The sequence below is a fragment of the Zonotrichia leucophrys genome, chromosome 3 (assembly GCF_028769735.1).
Source record: "Zonotrichia leucophrys gambelii isolate GWCS_2022_RI chromosome 3, RI_Zleu_2.0, whole genome shotgun sequence".
NCBI lineage: Eukaryota > Metazoa > Chordata > Aves > Passeriformes > Passerellidae > Zonotrichia > Zonotrichia leucophrys.
The window spans coordinates 100,822,019-100,845,816 of NC_088172.1; the positions used below are offsets into that span (position 1 = coordinate 100,822,019).

Sequence of the window (23,798 nt, forward strand, 5' to 3'; positions counted from 1 at the left end):
CTTTTAAAACTCCTCTCAGTTGCCCCATCTTTGTAAAAGCCAGGAAAACCAACAACTCTTGTAACTCCTTTACTCCTGAATATTTACTCCTCCAACCTTGGAACACCAGCTTTATTCTAAACAATTTTCTAACAGTGTTTTGGTTTCTTCCCAGGCTTCAGAGGCAGATGAAATAAACATGGCTGTTGAAACAAAGTAAAAAACAATCTAACCCTGTTCATCAACTTAAACGCAACCATTCTCAGTGGCAATAAAGCAACAACTGAGTGTGAGACTTGTACTCTGGAATCAACCCAAAGAGTTGCCTTTATTTTTAAAACAACTACTGATCTATCTTTCTCCAGAATATCCAGCTAATTCAGGAGATGGTGTGTACAGTCCTGCACACTCCCCCTTTATAACATGAGTAGAGAACAAATTAAAGCAACAACAGAGTTGCCAATGCACAAAAGAAGCTGTGGATCACAAAGTAAAAGAGTCTCAACAGGAGGCAACACTCTGCAGCAACCAGGAGAAACAAAAGACAAGCTGTCTTTTCTTTTTAAAGGCAACTATTTGGGTGGGAGTGCTCAGTCTATTCAGAGGCATTCAGAGATGCATGGGATGCCCACAGTAGTATTTTCTGTATTACTGACAGCATTCCCTCTCAGCCTTTAGCTCTGCAATAAGATGAACACATAAAATTCATGCAAGACCCATTAGACAAACTGGACAGTACATTTCAGTAGAAATGCCCAACCCCAAAGCCCTACACAATTTTCTCTGCACAGCAGAGCTGAGCTAGTGCCAATGACAGGCCCAACCAACAGACAGACTTTCCTTGCTGCATTCAAAACAGCAAGACTTAATATTCCAATAAACCTTTCTGCTTTTCAAGCATGTTAATGATCTCCAGCTTCACATCTCAAGTATTTTCCATGCTAAGAGTCCTAGCAATGCACCCAAGGATGTTCTGTACACCAAGCAAGGAGCAGACTAGTGCCAAATTGAGGGAATTATGGCATGATTCTCCCAGGCATAACAGCATGCAAGAGGGTACATGCAAAGCAATTTCAGAAAGCAAGGTATAGCAGGAACAGGAAACACACATATATACCCAAACACACAGTTAAGCTTGGCTGCGAGAGCCTTCAAACCTCCTCATAAACCTTTTAGCTTCTGGGACCTACCAGGGTCTTGCAGAAAACTTCTTTATTAAAAATACTGCCATGGGAACAGCAGAGGCAGATTTTCTTGCCTCCAGCAGACTTTAGCCCTCATTCAAGAAATGCCTCAGGAAACATACTGCTAGAGCTCATAAAAACACTTTGTGAGAAGCAAATGCTGGGAAGAAGCAAAGTTCATTAAAAAGGGGCAATATCCTCAAAAGCATTTCTGCAAAGGTGCAAGGAAGTCCCCCAGAGGTCATCACAAGGCACATAACCCAAGTCTTATTATGTGCCTCACAATTTGCTGAGTGCTGCTGCCCCATAAATCCCCTCAGGAAACTTTCAGGCACAAAAGGCTCAGGCCTTTGGGCACCTGCACATGTGTTTGCCTGCTGAGTCAAAACTGATTGGAAACAATGTATTTGCTCACAAAGCATCACACAGCAGCAGATTTTCCAGCCACTCCAGCTTGTGCTCTGCAAGCTGCCCCAGCAGTGGAAATGATGATGACATTCTCTGGTTACACTGTCATTAGGTCTCCCCTTAATAGGATTCCTACTCAAACAGAACTCAACTAGTCTTTCAGGCAGTTCTATAAAAATAAATAATTACCTTCTCCATGCAGCAAGGATGGATCCAACAGCTCCATCATGTACTCGATTTCGGTATCCAGCTCCAACATATCACACTGGGCTAGCACATATGTCAACACAGGCAAGAAGTCATCAGCTCCATACAGCCTCCCTGGGTGGAAGGGAACACAGGCAGTGAGAGACAAACCACATTTTTTTACCAGTTTCCCATGTCTGAAAGGAAAACACTCTTTTGTGCCTTCTCTACTCCAGAACCTCCTAAAGTCACCAATGTGCAGCAGAGAGAACAGCACCTGGCACTCACTGTACAGGAGACAAGCTCAGTCCTGTCCTTCAAACAAGCAGGATGCACACATTGAGGCATGCAAGGGAAATTCAGAAATTATACTGGGCTCACCCTGGCAGCAGCTCAGCTGGTGAAGTGCTGAACAGGCTGCCCTGCCAGTCTGGCCTGACCTTCACCTGCCCTGCTACCATTGCCTAAGAGCTGAGGAATAGGCATTTTCTTTATATATCCAGGGATTGATCCACTTTCTGGAAGCACCCAGACACAAACACCAGTCTCTGAGCATGAATCCCACAGCAGAGAAGCCTGAATATAAAAGCCTATAGATTTGACAAGAAAACTCAACTCATTGCCTTGACAGACAATTGTCAAAAACACCAGAGAGGTGTTCTACAAACACCAGGTGCTGCACCTGAAGGGAGCCTACAGGAAAGATGGGGAGTGACTGAAGGGCCTGGAATGACAATAATCCACAGACTGTGCTGTACCTAAGCCTGTCTGTGCTCCTGGCACTTTTCCTGCATTCTGACTTTCTGTTCAGAAATCCCAATGTGGCCAAATCTCTGGGTCAGGCAAAATTCACTGCAGAATGGATGTGAAGGTCACTCAGAACTGCCCAGAGCAGGAGCCAGCTCACAGCTCTGGTGGAATTTAAGTGACACCAGCTGAGGCACATGCTCCAGCTAGCACTTACCTGGCTGGAAGGATAGATACCCAAACAGCTGCTGGCTCAATGCCACGTTTAACAAACTTCACATGCCAAAACCAGACAGCCCAATGAGCACTTGCCACATCTCAGCCCAAGTCTCCCAGTGCAGCACTTGACCAGCAGCAGCCTCTCAGTATTTTCCTTGTGCATGTTGGAAATACCTTACTCAATGCAATCACATCACAGTATGGAGAGATGAGTTCACACAACTTCAGGCCAAGATCCCTATATCCACTTTTAAAATGCAGAATTTTGAAATGCAGTAATAAGCTGGGCAGGAGCTCTTGTAAAAGTATTTGGGGGGCTTTAACAGCCATGAGCTTTCATCATTAATCTCCAATCTCCAAAGAAAGCAGGTGTCTTGATCTGCACCAGACCCAGCTGCACATGCAGAGCTTCCTTAGAAAGAAAACTGCCAAGCACCTGCAGCAGCTCATACTCACTTAGGGGGAAAAAATCTCCCATTACCATAGCTTTGCTACACCTTAGCTCATGACCTGTCATAGCAGTGTGCGAGAGAGAATGTCACAGTTGTACCTATAAATTCATGCCATCTAGCACAGCATCTTGGAGCACTGACTGCTCAGTAGGTCTTGACTGGCCTGTAGTGCCATTTCATTATTTAGGTTTCAAAGGTGCTTTTGGATTCTTACGACAGTGCAGAAATAGATGTAATTTCTGTTCCAAAAGCATGACAGAAAGTGTCCAAATGAGAACATTCAGTGGCACAGCAAGCCAAAAATACTTAGAGGCTGCTTTTCTCCACACATTAAGATAAAACCATTGTAGTTCTCATATTGCATACATGCTATTGAATGACAATAGCTAAATACATGGTGTATTTACAATTTGCAGAAAAATACTCATTTAGAATCAATGTTAAATTCAAGGCTCACAGGACAGTCTTTCTGCCAGGCAACTTCAAAAGCCTACAGTTAAGAAAAGTTGCTCTTTTTCAATTACTTCACATCTGCAGGATGCTCTGCCTGGAATGAGGTAAAACAATGCCCTGTTTGGCAAAGTTATCAATGGTGAACTAAGAAGTGGTGTCATGCTGCTTTTGGTGTTGAATTATGCTAAACCCAGTCTGACTCATCAACCCCAAAGTTAAACAGCCTGACAGTGATGTGGCAGATAGAGTATGGTATCCTCATCTAAAAACACAGAGGCTGACACAGCTGGCATGGAGGTATCTGGCTGACAGTCAATCACTTTGTACTCTAAAAGTCCAGTCCTGCTTTCAAACAGCAGGATCTTCTAATATTTCCTTTCTGGGAGTGTGTGTGGACACTCCTCCCTTGGGTGGGAACACCCCTGACAGCCACTCCTCGAGGAGCAAAAGAGATTTGGCCCCCCTGGTTAAGAAACATCAATCTCTACTCAGTAATCATTTTGGGTCTTTTTGCTAGTTTTAATATAATTTCTTTATTATAATTGTTTTGATTTAGTGCATTATACTATACTAGATTAGTATAATCTAGTATAGTATAATGCACTATATCAAAACAGTGTAGCTTTTACTTCTACACTGTGTAGTAGATAATTTAGATGAAGATATTTTTGGTCTAACAATTTATCATAATAAATAATTCATTTTATATGACTATATGTGGTTTGTCATCCTTAATCCTGTAGGATCGAGTTGTACAAAGGTTCAATCCCACCTCTATAATTCCTTGGAATTTAAACCATTGACAAAGCCTGGGCTAAGACTGAATCCAGCTGCACCCAGGCTCCTCTCTGAGGAGTTCAGAAACCATGAGGGTCCTTCCTGCACCATGGGAGGGCTTCTCTACTCAACTTTGCCTGAAGCCCACACTCCACCCATGACAACAACTCTGCTTCAGACTGAGTTTTTAAGATATGCAGCCAGACAGTCCAGAGACAGCAGGTCAGAAGGAGAGAGCAAGAATTCCTCTCAAAAGGGCAAGGAGAAGCTGCAAGAGCTTCAGCAGTAGAGCTGAACATCAGGTGTGAGATATCAGTGAACCTGAGCTACCAGAAGCACCATACCTGAGTTATTCTCCATAACAGTGTAAATCAATTTGCAAACTCTCAGCAGCAGCATGACTTTCTTCTCAGGTGAATACATCTTCTGCATAGTCATGAACTTGACTTTAATCTTTTCAACGTCCACAAAGTCTGGTGTTGGGACAAACACACCCAGTTCCTGAGGATTCCTCTGCCTCACCAGCTGCAGGTTTTCCTTCAGTTGTTTCCAGGAACCATCTGTGGTATGAAACTCTTTCAACATCGCTTCAATGTGACCCTTCAGAGGCTTCAGAATGCACTTATGCATGGCCTTCTCCAGCACAACATCTGCAACAGGAAAACACAAATCCAGCTGACTTCCCCCTCTAAAGCAGAGCCAGCATTAACACAACCATTCCCTGAAGAGACCCTGTCGAGCAAAACTTACTTTCTAAGGCCCATTTATTACACAAGCTGAGTTTCCAGATGTTTGTTAACATGAAAACAGGAGGCAGAGCAGAATCTGTATTGAATTGTCATTTCTGGCAATGTGGTAAATAAAAAAACCCACACCCACACAGACAGACTACAGATGGTTAAAACAAAAACAAACAAAAAAAAAGCTGTGGGTCTATTAAAGCTTTTCTTTTGTTGCTTGGAAGTCTGCAAGTTTTATTTTACTTTAAGTTTAGCTTTAACTCCCAAACTTAACGTGAAACACGTTCAAAATCATAATTTTTGTCTCCTTTGGCATTAAAGCCTGTTCTTTTTGCATAGTTTCCATTGGAAACTATAACTCAACAAAGATTTCCTAAAACTTGGCACAACTTTGTCAGGATCTTTATGAAGCTGGGCAGATTACAGGCTTTAAACTATAAATGAAAACCAAGCTGTGTTTTTCCAGCTTCAGATTTCATCACACAAGCTTATATACAGCTTTGTCATCAAGTTTGAAGTTCTTTGGCAATTGTATGCACATAGCACAGTAACTGCTAACTTCAGGACTTATTTTTAATTCTTGTTCTACTCCTGTTTTTCTGTAAGCCTCATTCTCCATTTTCATAGTATGGACTGTGCCAACAGAGAAAGCTCTTTGCTCTTTAAAAGCTAATTTCCTTTCTCAGCATCCTTATGGCAAGACAGCTTACATTAGTTCTTAAGTTAAATCAATTATTTGTGCCATCAAAGTGGGGCAGTTCCAGAGCCTGGAGCAGGCAGAGGGGACACAAGGACAGAGAGCACGCAGGAGAGGCTGTGTCACTGCCAGGTCACACCTTTACACAAATTAGCAGTGGACATTCTTGTGAGTAACAGTGACTCATTACAGCTTCATTAAACCTCATGCCCATCCCAGGTTCTCTGCCTGTACTTCTGTGGTTTTTTCAGACTACAGCCTCTTTCTTTTCTCTCTACTCTCCCTCCCTTTTGTTTTGTTGTTTTTTTAATCATGTACTATTTCTAAGGCTTGGTATTTACACAGACACACACACACTCTCCAAACAAGCATTATTCTGTTTTCTTGCTTCTTTCTTTCATTTATCATATTCTTGTGTCCAGCCCTTTTTCCTTTTGGGTCTCCATCCCTCTCTTTCCCATATAAACACCCTTCACACACACATTTCTCATCCTATGGTGCCCTGACTTCATATGTAGCATTTTTTCTGTGTTTGTCAGTAAAAGCACTGGAAAAAGCATGATCAGTCTGAGATATGTTCTTGGTGCTTCTCACACAAGAAGGGCTGGATCCAGCTTCCCACCAGATCAGTGCCATCAATTAGCAATGCTAACAAGTGGCAACACTTCAAATGACTGATCCTTACCTATTGTACTTGGTAGAGCCACACAATCAGCACCAAACCAGCCAGGTAAATAGAAGCATCATTCTTTTGCACAGAGACAGAAATTGCCTCTCCCTGCCATCAAAGCAATCCTCAGGGCTCATGGGACACAAACAATTGCAGAAACAATTTTTCACCAAGAAAACACACGAGTCTCACCCACAGGTACACTGGCTAGCTAAATTTCTATTCTAGAGTATACAAATAATTCCTTGCTATCTTCACTAATGACTATTTTTTTGGCAACTCAGCTTGTTTTATTTCTACAACCTGATTTTTTCAAATAGGAAAAACACCAACTGCTTTGCTTGTAAGAGGAACACCTCTGCACTGTGCATTCCAAGCACCTGGGATTGTTTATTAAAGCACTTGGTGCTGCTAAACATCTCATAATTCTGTAATGCAAAGTGAGAGAGCTCTGTCCCCATGAAAGCTGAACTCTTCCACTGGAAGTTTTGTAGATGAATACTGAGCACAAACCATCCTTCATCTCAATAAAGAGGGGTCATCACAACATCTGTTCACAGGAGCCTTGGGAAACTCAGTGTGTTTCTGGATGTGACTGATGCTAGACAGGAACAGGAGGCAGAAGCAGGGCTTGCCCAGATCCCACAGGAGCTGGATGCTGCTGGGAGACAAAATTCCTCCCCAGAGCCCCAGTCCTTGGCTGTGCTCCTTGGATGCTCAGGGTTTCTGCCCTCAACCCTTCCAAAGGCAGTGCCACTTCCACAGATGAACCATGCAGACTTTTACAGCTGTGCAAGATGGCAAGGAGATTTCTTTCACATTTGCTATTTTGTCACAAGATCCAAAATCTGTAATCCAATTTCCAGTGCCTGGAAATTGCTTTGAAATTTACTCCATCACATTTCCACAGTTTCCATGGAAACTTGAAATAATTCTGAAGCAGCACAGAGGAAAGGATCATGTAACTCGTGGCTGTGCTCAAAGCTCCACGCAGGCACAACAAAACAAAGAAAAAACCACAACAAACTGAAAAATCCTTCAAACCACACACAAAAAACCCTCAAAACAACACACAACCTTTTCTTCTCCTTTATGAATTCTTGGCACACACGTGAGAACCACTGAGTTCTGCCCTCAAATGAAAAAGTGGCAAAATCTAACAAGATGGTGAGGCTAACTGCAACAAGATTGATAAGGGCTGGGTTGTTTTTTAATGGTCAACAATAATACCCATATGTATCCTAATAAATACAAAGCTTACAAAAAAAATTACATTATTATTAAAGCCTGGAAGGACAGCACTTCTTGTGATTTGAATCTTAGAACAACATTCAGTGTCATGGCACCTATGAGCATTTTTGGGGCCAGACCACCCAGCCACCATCCATTCCTTTCTTCAGCACTGTTGCTTCTGGCTGCTTTCACAGAAAGGTGTTTTTGGGTAAGATCCCACAAACCAATTCTCAGCCAGCAGCAGTTTTCATTGTTTGACTTTTAAGAGCCAGAAAAAATTATATGAGGGTTTCCCGGGCAAATCATTATCTAAGTTGTGAATTGAGGACTTATTTTTTACCTTAACATCTCTGTATATTTTTAAGATCCAAATCAGCAAAAAAACTTGTTTATTTCAGATGCATGTTTTCAAATATCCTCCCAGGATGCTTACAACTCCAAAACCAAAACAGATAATTTTTTTAACTGAATATAATATCAGCTGAACACTGTGTATCGTTCCTGAAATGCTTATAATTAGCCTGTAGCCTCAAAATGGGAACTGGAAGTGCTTTGATAAATGAATTGTAAAGGCCAGCCAGCTAGTTTCGTTGCAACTTGTGGAAACACATCTGTATCCTGTGCTGACATGCTATTTTTGTTTTGCTGCCAACCACACAAAGTCTGCATCTAGACAAGACAACACATTAGTCATTGCCAGTGTCCTTACACAGCCTCCTTACAGCCCTCACTTCCCCAAACTCTAGGCACGCTCTCACCTTTTCCAGGCCCTGTTTTCCTCCTACCTACCAACTATTGCTGACATGACTGTCCCATTCCAGTCCCCCAATTTACACTCAAGCCCTGTTCACCGTGGCCAAACCATTGACCAGGGCAATGAGAGTCAGCAGCAGACTGAGTGAGCCTGAGAGCCACCACAAAAAGGCCCAGTCCTGCACAGGTCACACTGCCTGGCAGCTGAAAGCACAAAGTTGCTTTGGAATACCACAGAGTGATGGCCAAGCACCCATTTCTTGGTGGGTGCAGACATGGCAAGCTCCTCCACAGGACCAGGACCTCACACAACCCACATTATATTCCTTGATAATCAGCACAACCCTGAAAACTGAGGTGGTTGATCTACAGGCAGTGGTGGCAGAGACCAAGCAACTAGGGATGAAAGTAAGCCTCCCCTCATCTAGCCTACAGAAACACACACCAAAAAATCACAGCTATCTGTGCTAGGTGTGTTCTGCTTTAAGCAGCTGTGAGTTACTTAAAACTCATGCTGTAGCTGCGTGGTAAGCACAGGTTTTCTCTTGAAGAAGCAGGAGAGAAAAGAAGCAGGAGAAAAGTCCCAAAGGAAATCCAAGGGATGGTCAGAAACAGAACCTGGTCCCAGCCTCTGCTCAGTACTTGCACCACTGCTTCCTGCTTGCCCTGTCCTGTCACTGCTGTGGTGAAAGGAGGGGCACTGAGGGACATGTTTGTGAGACTGAGCTCAACATGAAAAGATGCAACAACGAAGGACAGGACACCAGGACAAATGTACAAGCACCTAAAAAAGTAACACAGTGAAAAAACCAGCTGGCATGAGTTTTTCAAGCAGAAATAGTGACATACCATTCCAGCTCCTTTAGGAGGTAACTGGATTAGTAAAGAAGAGGGGATCTGGGGTGGGCTGCTGCTTAACCTTTTTAAGACCTAATTTAGGTTTAATTCTGTCCACCTTCCATATAAACAAACCAGGGAAATACTGTCTTGCTGTAATAACCATAAGCAGCATGCACTAACAGGTGCACAGAACACTGCACTGAAAGCCCAAGTATCCATGGCTGGCTGTCACACAAGGCAGACATTGGAGAAGAGGTACCATGGGGGTCAGTCCTGGGCTCCAGTTAATTTGTATGTCCAGCTCAGTCTGCCTGAAAGTCCTCTGTACAGACCCAAGGACCTTCAATAAGGCATGGACTGCCAGTAAGGGACCAGCACATTCTCCCCAAGCTTCTTTAACACTCAGCATTTAAATATCCCTAACATATCAGAAATACCAAAACAAGTAATAGAAGGAATTGTTTAGGGACGTTCCCACATGATCAGTTAGTACCTTACTGACAAGTAGTTTAAACCAGAAATTTCTTGGTTCAGGGCCAGATTTGGGCACTGAGACTGAAGTTGTTTAGATGTCAGATGTTAGATCCCACTTGGCAAAGTGACAGCATTCAACTTGACTCCGCTCTGTTCAAAGCCAGGAAAAGATGAAAAGACAAAAACTCTCAAACATTTGCTGATCAAGCAGCTCTGGACTACCAGGATCTCCTCAGACCAGTCTTTATTCTGTGGATACAAATTGAGGTGTGGATGCCTTTTATAAAAATAAATTACATTCATCCTTAAACAATAAAGAGCCATGGGCCTTACTCTTGATTCTGTGCCAGCACTGGGAGTCCCATTGCTTCAGGGAGGGTTAACAGCCTGCAGTGCTAAGGTTGGGAGGCATCTGTCAGGACTAGAAACCCTGAAGGATATTTTCCCAGTGATTTTGCAGAAGCTTAACAATTTTCCCTATCTGGGAAGCTCAAAAGATCTGCTGCAGAAGTTTTTTGCCTGAAAGAGTCCATGATGCAGTTCTAAAAGAAAAGCTACACGATCAAAAAGATCATTATGGAGACACTGAAAGAAGTTCCAAACATCAAGGGTTCCACCAAACCTGTGGGAGCTGTTGCAGCACCTACTGAAGTTCAGGAGACAAAAGAGGATGAAAGCAAGGGCTGAATGAGTCAGAAAGGAGGAGCATTATCCCAGAAGCACACATCCAGCACCAGGCTGACACGCTGGAGGAAAAAACTGCACCACGGAAGTGAGGACAGATGAGAGAGGATAAACAACCACTCACAAAGTTACAATTTGGGCTGCAATTCCATATTGAAATAGTCAAGGAAAACTGTGGACAACAGGCAGGACTCTACTTCATAAAAAGTTCTCCATAGGGATGACTGAATTTTGCTGTCACATAGTTATCTCCTTAGATCAGCAACATCTGATGCTCCTGATCCACTGCAGTTGTTTGCTGGCTCAAGCCAAAGGCAGTAGATGATTCAAAAGCAAGTTCTTTTTTTGTTTAAACCAGCCCACTTTATAAATTAATTGTGTTTAGTCACATGATCAAAACCAGACTTTCTGTCGCTGAAGAAAACCAGGGCAGTTTTAGTTGTTATACCTGATAGCTTAAGGGGCTCCAAAGTCTGAAACAGTTAATAGCAGACAACATTTTTTCCAGTCTTGGGAGACCCACAGTCTCAGATTAAACCACACCCTTGTGAAATGAAAACTACATAACAAACTAGGCTTTCACAAAATTACAACCAAACTCCATCTGTATTGCTTTGTCAAACATCCAGCACTCTACAGAAATGCAGGCAAAAATGCACCTCCATCCCCTGCTTAATTTGGTGCTTTTTCTTCTATGTAACATCCACCTAACACTCTATATTATTATAGTGAGAATATTACATGTCTTTGAGTCTGAATACTGAGGGCACTTTTCACATTTCTGTATTTGCTTTAGCAGCCCTTGTGACTTTTGCTTGACTTTGTGTAAATGAAGCTGAGGTTACATGAGAATACTTCATCTTGGTCAAGGACAGACAGAATGTCAATATAAAATTACCCTCAAGTCCCAGGGAAGGAAGTGTCTGCCAAATTTGCACTGAGCCAACTGTTGGGACATTGGGGTAGGGAGAAAAACAAACAAATTAGGACTGAAGTGAGCTCACAAGGAAAGTATTCTGCCCTGAGGCGTGTTTACCTCTTAAATGTGGCTTACAGGCTCTTTAACAAATACTGCTCAGACTCTGCAAGAGAGGCAGTGAGATTTATGCACCAACAACGATTTCACTTTTTTGGATACACAAATCTCTCTCTCCTGTTAAAACATATAGCTCATCCATAACCACCCACAAACACATCTAACAGAGAAGTACAGAAAACTACAGAAAACAACAGCCCCTTCTGTCTCCTTCACATGTTTGTTTTCTAAAACTCTTACATATCTTTTTATTTAGTTTCAAGTGCAGGGATAGTACAGCTTTGTTAGAAGTGACTAAGAATGTCTGGAGGAATCAGATTTATTTCAAAACTAAGTTGTCATAAAACATCATTGGTTTTGAATAAATTCCAGTTCTACAGCTACAGTCCATATGGTCAACTTTGGCAGTTTTAGACCAAACATTGAGAACTATGTCAGTCCAATTCAGAGAAAAACACATGTGTGCCAGAAAATAAAGGGTTCTGTACTGTCAACAGTAAAGCAGGTAAAAAAAGTAATAATCACAGATTAAAAAGTCCACATTGCACTTATTTTAAGGATAACTTCTTATGAACAACTTCATAGTGTAATCAACCCAAGTCAACAGTGTGATTTGGGGTGGGGAATGGAGGAGAGGAATTGAGTCTTCTTTTAAGACTCAAATACTCAGTGGTTTAAGCTCTTCTAGCCAAGTTAGCCCCACCTTTCTGAACTGGACAAAGACTATCACTTTTTATAAACACAGTTTCCACATTTTCACCTTCCCCCCAAAAACACAGGACAGTGTTTCTTACCTATTTGGTCTTCAGGAATCAGTGATTCGATTGGGGGATCAAGTTCAGAGCTTTGGGACAAGTAGTTCTTGACTTGGGTCATGAACTGACGAATTGTTTGCAGCATGTCAGTGCTGGAAACATGGCACTCCTTGTTTTCTTGCAGAAAGCTGACATAGTCCTGCACTAAGCATCCAAAATAGGTACGTTTGTCCCGGGACAACTCTGCAATTTTCTTAATCATCCTCTTCTCGGGGGTCATGAAGGAACTGAAAACTCCACTGACTTTCCGTAGCTGAGATTTCACAATCTTGGGGAGAACGAACGAACTGCTTCTTTTCTTCTTGGGCTTCAGAGGGGGTGCCATGCTCTCCTGGTCACTCTCCCCCTCAAAGTCCTCCAGGCTGCTGTTGGTGTCCCCCTCATAGCCGAAGAGCGGCATGCTCCGATCAAAGTCAAGCGAGTCGGACGAGGAGGTGGAAATGCTCATGTCGCTCAGTCTCTGCCGGCCTCCATTCCACGGGATGTGTGACTCAGAGATGGCAGCCGGAGTCTTTTTGGGAGCCGCTGGAGGCGGCTGGGGCAGGGCTGGCGGGGATTCACGCGGAGGAGCAGCCGGGGCCGCCTCGGGCACGCACACGGAGGAGCGGGGCTGCAGCGCGGCCGCGCTCCTGGAGGCACCGTCTGCCTCGGAGCACAGCGCCTGCTTCTTCAGCCGAGGAGGCGGAATCGGGGTGGGCTTGTTCTGCAGCAAATCCGAGCCCCTCTCCTTCTTGTGGCTGAGTGTTTCTGGCATGCTCGCCTGCTTTATAGTCCTGGAAATCTGCGGGCTCGTCAGGGTGCTATTAATAGCAGGAGGTGGCGGCCGGGGCGGGGGGGAGCGGGCCCTCGCTGTGCCATTCACGTCTGGAGTTCTGGGGCTCTGCCTTTTCAGACTTCCACTGACATCCTGGCTGTGCACTTTTAAGAAGAGGGGATTAATGAAACACAGAGCTCCGTTGGTCTGGCTGCACTCCAGCTCCGAGGGCGTTCTGGTTCGTATAGAATGCACTCCATTTATAAGGCAGAGCTGGCGTGAGTCTTTGCGAGCACTGTCCAAAGGCACAGGCCTACAGGGAGGTGAAGGATCCGGGGGTTTGCTGTTAGCCAGGGAGCTCCAAAAGTCTGAAAATCATCATTGCATTAACGTAAGAATGCTAAACACCATGCAGATGGATTTCAGAACATTCAACTCAACAACATCAGTTTAAAATACCGAGAAATTTAGGCAAGATTTTATTAATTAAAAGGGGAAAAAAATCCAAGTGAACCTCTTAAAGTACCACCAGCCATAACTGTATGCTACATTCCTGGGGCTGCTCTTACTCATTTATAAATACCATGAGCAATGCATAGCTCCCAAACAGCCCACTAAGCTTAAAATTAAACTGAGAATCAAAGAAAGGAATAGAGACTGTAACAGAATACTTTTTACTGGCTTGAGACTGAAATGAACACAAGCTTCTCACTAGCATCTCACTCAGGAGAAATAAAGCAAGATTCTCAGTTGGTATTAATAAGCTCACTTCATTAAAGACAATAGTTAAGCTGATTTACACCAGCTAAAGGCCATTTCCAGAAACTCCACAAGTATCTTGCTTCAGTTTCTTTTCACAGTGAACACATGAAACTATACATGAAAAGGCAGCTCCCATTTTGCTGTGGTGGATGGACACATCACCTTCAGCAAGGTGGACCAAGCAATCAAGTGCCTAATAAAGGTCCTGGCCTGCTGCCCTGCCTTTGCTGTGGGGACAGGTTGCCTGAGAATACAGACTGCAGTGACACATAAAGAGACCCACGTGCAGTTCCACACCAGTGGCATGGAAAACCTATGCTACACCAGCAAATTGCAGCTGCAGCCTCTGCACTTATCCCAGACAAGTGTCAGCATGTTTGTGCAACCAAGGCACTGCTAAAGAGCACTGGTGCCTGAAGGTATGAAGATTGAAACCAGATGTGCCCTGGAAGGCAGAAATCATGCTGAAATATGCCAAAGTACCAGAGGAGGGAGATTTAGCTAAAATTTGCCAATCTTGACATGGTCCTTTTCCCACAGTGTGTCAAGATGGCTCACTGGAAGCAACAGAGCAATAATATCTGAGCCCAAGGGCACAAATGCCAAGCATCCAGAACAAGTCCATGCCCAAGAGCCATGTCCTGCCTGTGGGGCAGAGGACAGGAAACAGCCCACAGTGACAGGCCACAGCCAGAGAATGTCTACAGGCACAGGCATGCTTCTCTGCATAGTTATGCCATGTTGCTGGTGTTCTCAGCTTCATGACTTCACATCCTGCCTGCGGATCTCTCAGTGCCTGTGCCTGGCACGTGGCTGCTGCAAACATACGTGATGTAAGCACTGCTGCAGGTGAAGCACGAGGGAGACTGAGAGAGAATCATATGTCCAGCACATGAAACCTTGCAGGTTGGCAACAGCCTTGCAATCTTTAGCAGAAGTTCCTCCTGATGTGGTTTGCTGGGCTATTCACTTGTGTTGTGCAGCTCTCCCTCTGAGCCTACTGCACAAGAGAGCTCTGACAGGGGATACAGCCCTGGGTTCACAGACCACAGGGTTTTGTGCTTAGGTGTTCCTCAAAGAAAACTCACACTTAACAGGAAGGGCTGTTGAGAGTATTTAGGCCTCTCTTGAGTCCACAGCATCAAAAGGTTGACTTTTCTGGTGTGCTTTTCTGCACATGGACACCTAAAACTCCATCAAAATCTCAACTTTGTTGCCTGCTTTTAGCTCATGGAAACTGTGATCTGGTGTATGTCAGGTAATTGATCCCAAATACAGACACTGATCCATCAGCTTTCAAATGTAGTAGCTACAGAAGAAACACACACAATGCAGAGAATGTTGAAGAACAAGACTAATTCTACAGCAAGCAGGCCACAGAGCTCTGGGGTACTGGTGACAAAGTGTGGTTAGCCTGGAGAGCTCGATCAACACTACCATTACCATCTCCTCTGGAGAGACTCACCTCATGCTACTTTAAGGCTTCCATGTGTCACTGGGAGACTCTCTTCATTACACTGTATCCCAGTCAGATCTTTTACTTTCTTTTTCCCATCTAAAAATTGACCTCAACACTACCATATTTGCCTCTATTCCCATGATAACCCAAAGTTTCACCTGATTATCTAAACTTGCAGACAAGCAGTGCAGAAGTCATTTCTCTCCTCTCTAAAACAAACCCTTTAATTGCATTGCTACTGCAGCAAACCAAAATGCAAGGCACTGCAATACATCCCTGGGTATGGTTGTACTGCAAAGTCCCACCAGACAGTTCAAAAGATCCTCAGCACACTGATTTAGAGAGGATCCTGTTCAAAATCAAAGATTATTAAAAAATCTACTGCAAAAAGGTTGCTGACAGTAAACCTTCCCTTCCTGGAGAAGGAAATGAAGCCACTCAGCACTTTGCTCAAGGCAGAGCTGCTTAATGACTCATCTGGGTGGTGCCCAAGTTTGAAATCCCAGGAGGCTTTGCATCCATCTCCTCTGAGCTCAAGGTGTGCTTTACAATGACTTTGCATCCATCTCCTCTGAGCTCAAGGTGTGCTTTACAATGGCTCTGCATCCATCTCCTCTGAGCTCAAGGTGTGCTTTACAATGGCTCTGCATCCATCTCCTCTGAGCTCAAGGTGTGCTTTACAATGGCTCTGCATCCATCTCCTCTGAGCTCAAGGTATGCTTTACAAAGCTTTGCATCCATCTCCTCTGAGCTCAAGGTGTGCTTTACAATGAGCCTGTGTTTGGCTGAATCAACCAAGTGATGCAAGGACACTCTTGCATTGTCTTCTGGTATTTTAAAAATTTCACCTAACCCCTGCCCATGGATACATTCTACACCATCATATATACACTCCTCATTTTCTAAATATGCCACTTCATTGAGGCACTGCTCTACAAATTCACCATTTTAACTTTTCATGTCAATCTGAACAGAAGTTTTATCAACAGGGGACCTCAGTTTCTACACTCTCCTCACCATAAATTATAAAGCCAGTGCTTTACACAGCCTCACACAGCCAGTGCTATGTGAGCATGCAGTTTGGTCTTGGAGCAGAAGCCACATCAACCTCTGTGTGGGGAATGTGTGACTTGCTTTGCCCAAGGGCTGCCCAGAGAGGGAAGAGAAGAAGGAAGAAAGAAACAGCACTAACAAAAATATCACAGAAGGCACAGAAGGAAGGAAGAGCACCACTCCTTGGCCAGAAGGAGGTCTGGACTTCCCAAATAAGAGAAATTGCTTTTCTAAACAAAATTTGTATCATCACTAACCAATATGAACTATTTACTGATACAGATTATTTCTTCAATGTTACAGGTGTGCTACAGGGAAAGACATCTGCGTAGGGAATTACTTACTCAGTCCAAGCTGAGCAATTTCTTCAAGCTCAGCTTCTGTCTTTGCTGCAGCAATTGCATGAGGCAACTTCAGTGTGAATGGAAGGACATCCCTGTTTCCAAAGAGAAAAATCATTATGGTTTTTGGCAACATCCATGGTTTGAAAATCTCTTTTTAAAAAAAAACACAACACTGGCAACACTGTATGATTTCTGATTATCTTCTTGAGCTGTGTCAGGTAGCAAGATCCTCAAACACACAGCACAGTTAAACATTACATTACCAACCCCAAAGCTCCTTTACATTGCAGAGAGGTGTGAAGGGCAAATGACAGCCAAGCACCCAACACTTTCCTTAGGATCATTTCCACAGAGCCATTCAGAATTTTCTGCCTTTCCAACAGAAGCTTTTACACCTGGTCTTCTACAAGCAGATCAGTGAGATACAAACTTGTTACCTGCCCTCAACACTTCAAAAAAGCTTCTCACTTTCTGAGTAAACTGTTGACTGTTATTCCAGTTTTCAGAATAAGAATTTTATTCTAATTAAATGCTGCTAAACAGCAACATCTGTAGTACCCACAGAATTAAGACTAAATGAGAATCCTACACAACTGGTGTCAGCATGAATTCTGGTTTTAAGGTTGTGAGCAAGCCAACCATCTGCTACAGCACAGACAGACAGTAGGTCTTTATCACATAAATATTCTCTATGTTGTGTGTTAATTTCTTGAAAAAACAGGAACTCAGAATTCCACTCACACTCAAGCCCAGCATATGCCACAAGAGTGATACACTAGATTAAAAGTATTTGAAAAGCACTTTACATGGTACTACAGAAAATCCAGAGTCCAGATCATCATCATGGTTGCAACTCAAAAATAGGTAAACCCTCATTAAACTGCCTTCCTGGAAGAAATTCCCTGTGGTTTTAGAAAATCCTCCTGGATTTCTTGTGATGTACCAAATGGTTCTGTCTCTTTCTCACAATAGCTACCTATCTGCCCCCTTTAGTCTATACAAAGCAATATTGAACCTTCAGTGAAAGAAAATGGATAGACTAATGCATGAAATCTCTGAATGATCCTGTAGGTACTTAGAGAGAATTTACCAGAGCCTCTCAAGTGGGCAGGACTGAAAGGGTGACAAGACAAGGAATATCTCCTCATTAAACTACATTTAAACACATTTTCAGCTCATTTCTCTTCTGAGTTCTGACCAATTACCCATGGGGCACCAATGCTGCTTTTATTATACATGCACATACAGCTCAGCTAAACAGAGGCTGTAGGAAAGGGGTCCAAGATGCTTCTCCTCCACAAACAAAACCAGCAAGCCCAGCACCCAAGAGCATCCCACACCAGAAATCATCACATGGTCAGCATGAACTGGCAGCCTTGATGCAGTAAAAGGACAGAGGCTATCACAGCTGCCTCTCTGCTTCCTTCAGAAAATGTGCACTGGGGCAGTTCGGTTGTGCCCTGTCTGTGTGTGCATACAAGGCTCAAGCCTCAGTCTGGAAATTCTCACCAGTAAACTGAAGTCAAATTGAACATAAAGGATAAAAACACCAGCTACATTTTTTCTGCATACCTGGAAAGCAAGTTTGGCAATCATAAACTGCAAAGCTGACAAGGCCATTTTTGTCATTCACTATTTAAAATGACATCTCCCAATTGTCATATTCTACATATCTGACATTTTTCCATTATGCTCCAAAAATTCTTCTCACCAGCAATTCCAAGAAATGGACTTTGCAAGCCAGTTTATGCTTGCTTTTAAATGAGCTACAGAGCACTTAAGAAAGCATCACAAGAGATCAGCTAAAGTAAAGTTCAGCTTGGCAGCACCTCACAGCTGGGTGTGTAAAATCACATCAGCCTCCCAATAATCAATATGAAGTAAGACAGAGACACTTGCTTCCAAGACTCATCTCTGATTTCTACCACTACCTTCTAAGGTATCCAGGAATATTCACAGATTGGCAACATAAATAGCATCAACAGCTGAAACAACTCCTCAAAACTAATTTTTTTGAAATTATTTTCTTTCTAGCAGATGTGGCTTGGAACACAGCACCATCTTACCTGCTAATACAGTAGAAAGCAATGAGTCTGAACAAATCAGCAAAACTTATTGCAGACCCCTCCAAGGAAAATGCTGCAAAGGAAGTTACAAGAAACAATCACACATTAATCCACTGTTTCTTGAAACAATTTAATAAAATATATCTTAGATTTTAGCACGAAGTTAATAAGTTTTCACCATCAAACTAGCTACTATTTGATTAACAGAAAACAGCTCTGTGAAGAAGTACATATTCCTGCTGAAGGCATTTTCAAGAATATACTGATAATCTTGGTGGCTGGTCTGCTTTTGTATTCCAAGGATATGGTCTAATTCCTGTAAAACAGATTAAGTGTGATGAGGCCTGCACAATGTTTTGCTAATAGACAACAAATCAATAACTGAGGCTTTGTTTGCCCAGTGTACTAATATACCTAATTTTAAATGTCTTATTTCCTCCTCTTCAATTCTATTCTATCACTGTCTTCACCCTAGGAGTGTAGAACATAAAGGGAGATAAATTTTCATTCACTTTTAACCTGAAAATGCTTAAAAACTCTGACAGCCGTTGCATGCCACTGCCTTGCAAAAGGGAAGAGGAAGACAGGAGCAGTGCCTTTCATTTTTCCCTACTTGATACCATTGTTTCTTACTGATACAAACACTTATTCTCAGTAATAATGAGATTACCTCAGGCTCTCTCTGAGGCCAGTAGCAAATCTCACAGATCAAGCAGAAAAAGCTCCTACAGTGCAATGATCCAGATCTTTTGCCTCTGGTCTAAAACCTCAGCTGTGACAAATGGCTAAAGCCATCAGTAAATATCTCCCCCTTGTGGAAGAATTTTTTTCATAAAAGACAGCACATAATTCTTTTCTAGATAGGAATTTCAAGCCTATAAACAAAGCCTTAGACCACACTTACATCAACTATTACTGACAACTTTCTCTTTGCCTTGCCTTGCTTGTAGCTGGAACTAAAACCACATAGAATTAACTTTTTGTTCCTGGGTGGAGGGGAGGGAGAGATAAAAAAGGAAAAACTCAACCAAAATTATGTCAGTTTACAAATAGAAATAGAAGTTAACTATAGACTCTCTGTTTCAGGGATGATTAACTGAAACTTTTGCTAATTTTCTTCAGTTTTCTCTTTCTCGTTAAAATGAAATATTTGCTCCGCTTGCAGTTTCAGCACCACATACACTCACCAGCTGCAGCTTCCTTTTTTTCATTCCTAAATCTCAAACTTATTTTTCACACTCTCCCTTCTAAAGATATGAGGGCATTATTGGTTCAAAACAATTTGGAGTGTTAACATTTGCTCATTTCTACTAAAAAAAGAAAGAACAAATATAGTTTGAATTAAAAAGGGAAATCATTGATCTGTTGCAACAGAAACAGTTCTAACAGGTTAAAATCCATTTAGCTATCACACACATAAAAATCAAACAACCAAAAAAACCCCAACAACAAAAACAAACCCAACAACCCATCCCACACCTCAGTTCAGAGAGCTCATGACAAAGTTGCATTCAAGAACATTTCATTGAAAGCAGACAGGATTACAGACCATGTTTCTACAAAAGATTAGAAGTTTCTAAGATGAAAACTACCCATAAAAATAAATGAATACTGGATTCAGCAAGGTACATAGTAGAAACATTCCAGTTCAAGTAGTGTGACCCACTCCCAGAGCCCACCTCAGAGAGCAGCCCATGACATTATTTGCATGACTTTGGGTATCCTCTGCTGTGGGTTTCAGCAGTGCAAATGCTCCTGCATCCTACAGGGAAAAAGTACCTGAGGAACAGCTGAAAAGTATGTAACTCACAACTTACTGTATGTACTTTCTTTTATGGCAAATTCTTTCAGGCAGGACCCACAGTCACTGGACACACGCAGAGAGATGACTTTCCTCTGCAGCCTTGCAGATTTCCTAACCAGAAATATCTGTTGGGGAGAAGGCAGAAAAACATGGTATTAGCTTCATCACAGATGCCAGAATAAATACAGATCATATACAAAAAGGAACCACAACAATCCCATGATGTCTGCTCCAAAACATACTGTAAATTCACTTGGTCATTACTGTATTGGATCTAACACCTGGGTATAAAATTGTTGCAGACATCTTTTATGAAAAATCCTTTCCTTAGGATTTTTCATCCTGAGAAGCTGAGAGGCCTCAGAAACAAATGTAAACATTGATTATCTGCTGCTGTGGAATGCAACAGGTGGGTCTGTGATTGGCCCATGTTGGTTGTTTGTAATTAATGGCCAATCACAGCCCAGCTGGCTCGGACAGAGAGCCAAGCCATAAACCTTTGTTACCATTCCTTCCTATTCTATTCTTAGCTGGCCTTCTGATGAAACCTTTTCTTCCATTCTTTTAGTACAGTTTTAATGTAATATATATCATAAAATAATAAATCAGCCTTCTGAAACATGGAGTCAGATCCTCATCTCTTCTCTCATCCCAAGAACCCCTGTGAACACTGTCACATAAAATGGCAGCACAACATTTGGGAAAAGCACGTCCTTAAAGAAATTGAGATTCTTCTTACCCCAGGAGGCTGTGTCTGCAAAATTTCCAAGGCTTCAGCATCGTTCAGACCAAGCTGCAGCCACACAGAGTGGGTATGGAGGAGCTTGTCCAATATGCTCAGCTTGTTGGATAGGCTGTCATATCCAGAGTCCCGGGGGCAGCTTTTGACATCATTTTTTTCAGGAGAGATATTATCCATATCCTTGATTAGACTGTGGAAAATTTAGAAAAAACAATTAGAAATGTTAACCTCTTATGAACAATCACTTAGGTCAGTGAACAGAATTACCACAAAGCTCATGTGCTGCTGACACTCTGGGCTGGTACTTATCCTACTGAGAATTCTTATATTTAGCATACACAAAAATTCTTTTTAAAGGTTCTCAGTTCAAAGCCAGCTTGAAGATAAGCCTTAGCATTCTTCTGTGAGGTTGGAGAAACTCAGCCATCACTTCAGGTACACTTGTATGTGCAGATGTGATTGAGAGAATGTTTCACTTGCCTTCTTTGCTGTGCTAAGATATGGAAAAACTTCTCTTCAAGGATATTTATGCAATTCAGACACTTTTATTGCCAGATTGATTGCACATGCTGCAACCCACAGAAATCCTGGTCTCTCATGCCTGACAGAAAAATCTGTTCAATACTCTGACAATGGAGCAGCCCACTACCTATTGGTGACCACTGCACCAGACACAAGGACTTTATCTGTCTGGAGGGATTATTTTCACAACACAAGTCCACAAACCATCACTTCACCTTATGCCCAGACTACTGTCTCTGCTCCAGCAGCTCTGTTGCCTTCACAGCTGCATATCCATCTTTGCTCCCCTCTGCTAAGAGGTCACAGTGACAGGAGGTGAGAAAGACATGAGAAACCCAAGAAAGAAACAAGAAAAAAAAAGTTAAATCGCCAAATAATCCTCCCTAAGGCAGAGTTTCCTTAAAAAATATGTCATAAGTGGCAGTCACTTCTTATCATAATCCTGCTAAGTTCTGCAGATATTTACTTTTTTTTCCATTTTTGCCATGAAAGGTCCTTACCTCATATTTTAATACTACACTTTCCAGGATCAGAAACAAGTAAGGAATTGTATAGTTATGCTCCAAATTCCTTTGGCTGTGGATTGACTGCTATGTGAGAAATAAAAGCTTAAGCTAAGTGTGAATGTGACAAGATAATGTAAGGTTAAAATGTATTTGGAGCAGGGCATCTGAAGTTACTGCTACATTCAGTATTAAAGTAGAATTCTTGGAGGCTGCAGATTCTTGTTATTAAAAATCCAAATAAACAGAATACTTGGAGAACTCCTTTAGTTATGCAGAGCTTCACCACCACTCATATAGTACAGAACACCCAGTACAAGTGCACATGTGCTGCTGGCTCAAATTCCTCATTTTTGAGCTAGAAGTACATCCCGTGGTTCTCCCCATGCTAGAAATCACTATGAAGCAGTTATTCTGGTAACAGCTTCCTGATGATAGAATTCAGGAAGAGACAAGAAGCACCCTGCAGAGGATGTGTTCCCCTTGCAGACCTTTTCTGCAGCAGGAGAGGACAACACAGCTCCACCTCCCCACTGCACACTGTGCAGCTCTCCTGAATTCCCTGCTTTGGACAGGCCCCAAGCATCACTAACAGCATTTACCACCCTCATTATGCCAGCTCCTGTTCCCTCAGCAAGCAGGGACAGAGTTCACATGCACAGGAGCACTGAATACTTTCAAAACAAACAAAAAGCCTCTCTGCTCCCCCTGCAAAAAACCTCACACCAAAGAAAATAAGCTGAACCAAATTAAAACCCACCAACCAAACAACAGAAAAACCCCCAAACTACCAAACTGCTTTCTTCAGCAACTTGCAGAATCTCTGCAGAGGGCAAGCAAGGAAAGTAAATGGGGAAGAGAACTTTCACTGTATGATCAGCTAAGAGCAGGCAAAATCATTTGACATTTCATTACCTGGATCAATTACCACTAGCAGAGTTTGCCTATTTATTTTTCCTCTTTCTGTTTGCTTATTTATGATGTGATGCTTTTCGGATTTCCAAGGCATCTCAGATGCAGATGATTTCCTCCCCTGCCCACAAGCATCAGAAGCTTTTACTAACAGCCAGGATGCCTTCAAGGGGCACAAAATACACAGAAACACACTGGGTGCAGGAGGGAAGTGCTTTTTACATCAGTCATGAGCAGGTCTGAAACTGCCTCAGTAGGAATACTGGCTTCCCTTTTCAACCAGTCCCAGCAGAGCCTAGTGTTGCAATGGAGGAATCTCCAAGAAATCAAATCATGAACCACAAAAGTGTTTTCCTGAGCTGTAAATACTGTTTAGAAATTCCCCACTCACCCTCAGTGCCAGTTAGCTGCATTACAAACCACAGGGAGCTGTGGCAAAGTACAAGTTATACACCAATGCTGGCTGCAAGCTTAAACAGATACAAATCATTTCAACTCCCCTTGGTCAGGAGGTGAAAACCAAATATGCT

The 23,798-nt window shown here is 42.6% G+C and overlaps 1 protein-coding gene across 3 annotated transcripts in view; it reads right to left on the minus strand.

The window, feature by feature from the left end:
* The window catches only part of RIN2 (Ras and Rab interactor 2), a 62,856-nt gene that overhangs the window by 4,240 nt on the left and 34,818 nt on the right, over window positions 1-23,798 (minus strand). For all 3 annotated transcript variants that reach the window (XM_064709616.1, XM_064709615.1, XM_064709617.1), the window contains 7 exons: window positions 21,329-21,521; window positions 20,603-20,714; window positions 18,786-18,858; window positions 16,720-16,811; window positions 12,327-13,469; window positions 4,750-5,055; window positions 1,761-1,892 (listed from right to left, as the gene is read on the minus strand). In XM_064709616.1, coding sequence (XP_064565686.1) covers window positions 1,761-1,892; window positions 4,750-5,055; window positions 12,327-13,469; window positions 16,720-16,811; window positions 18,786-18,858; window positions 20,603-20,714; window positions 21,329-21,521 — 2,051 coding nt within the window. The remainder of the gene's footprint in view (window positions 1-1,760; window positions 1,893-4,749; window positions 5,056-12,326; window positions 13,470-16,719; window positions 16,812-18,785; window positions 18,859-20,602; window positions 20,715-21,328; window positions 21,522-23,798) is intronic.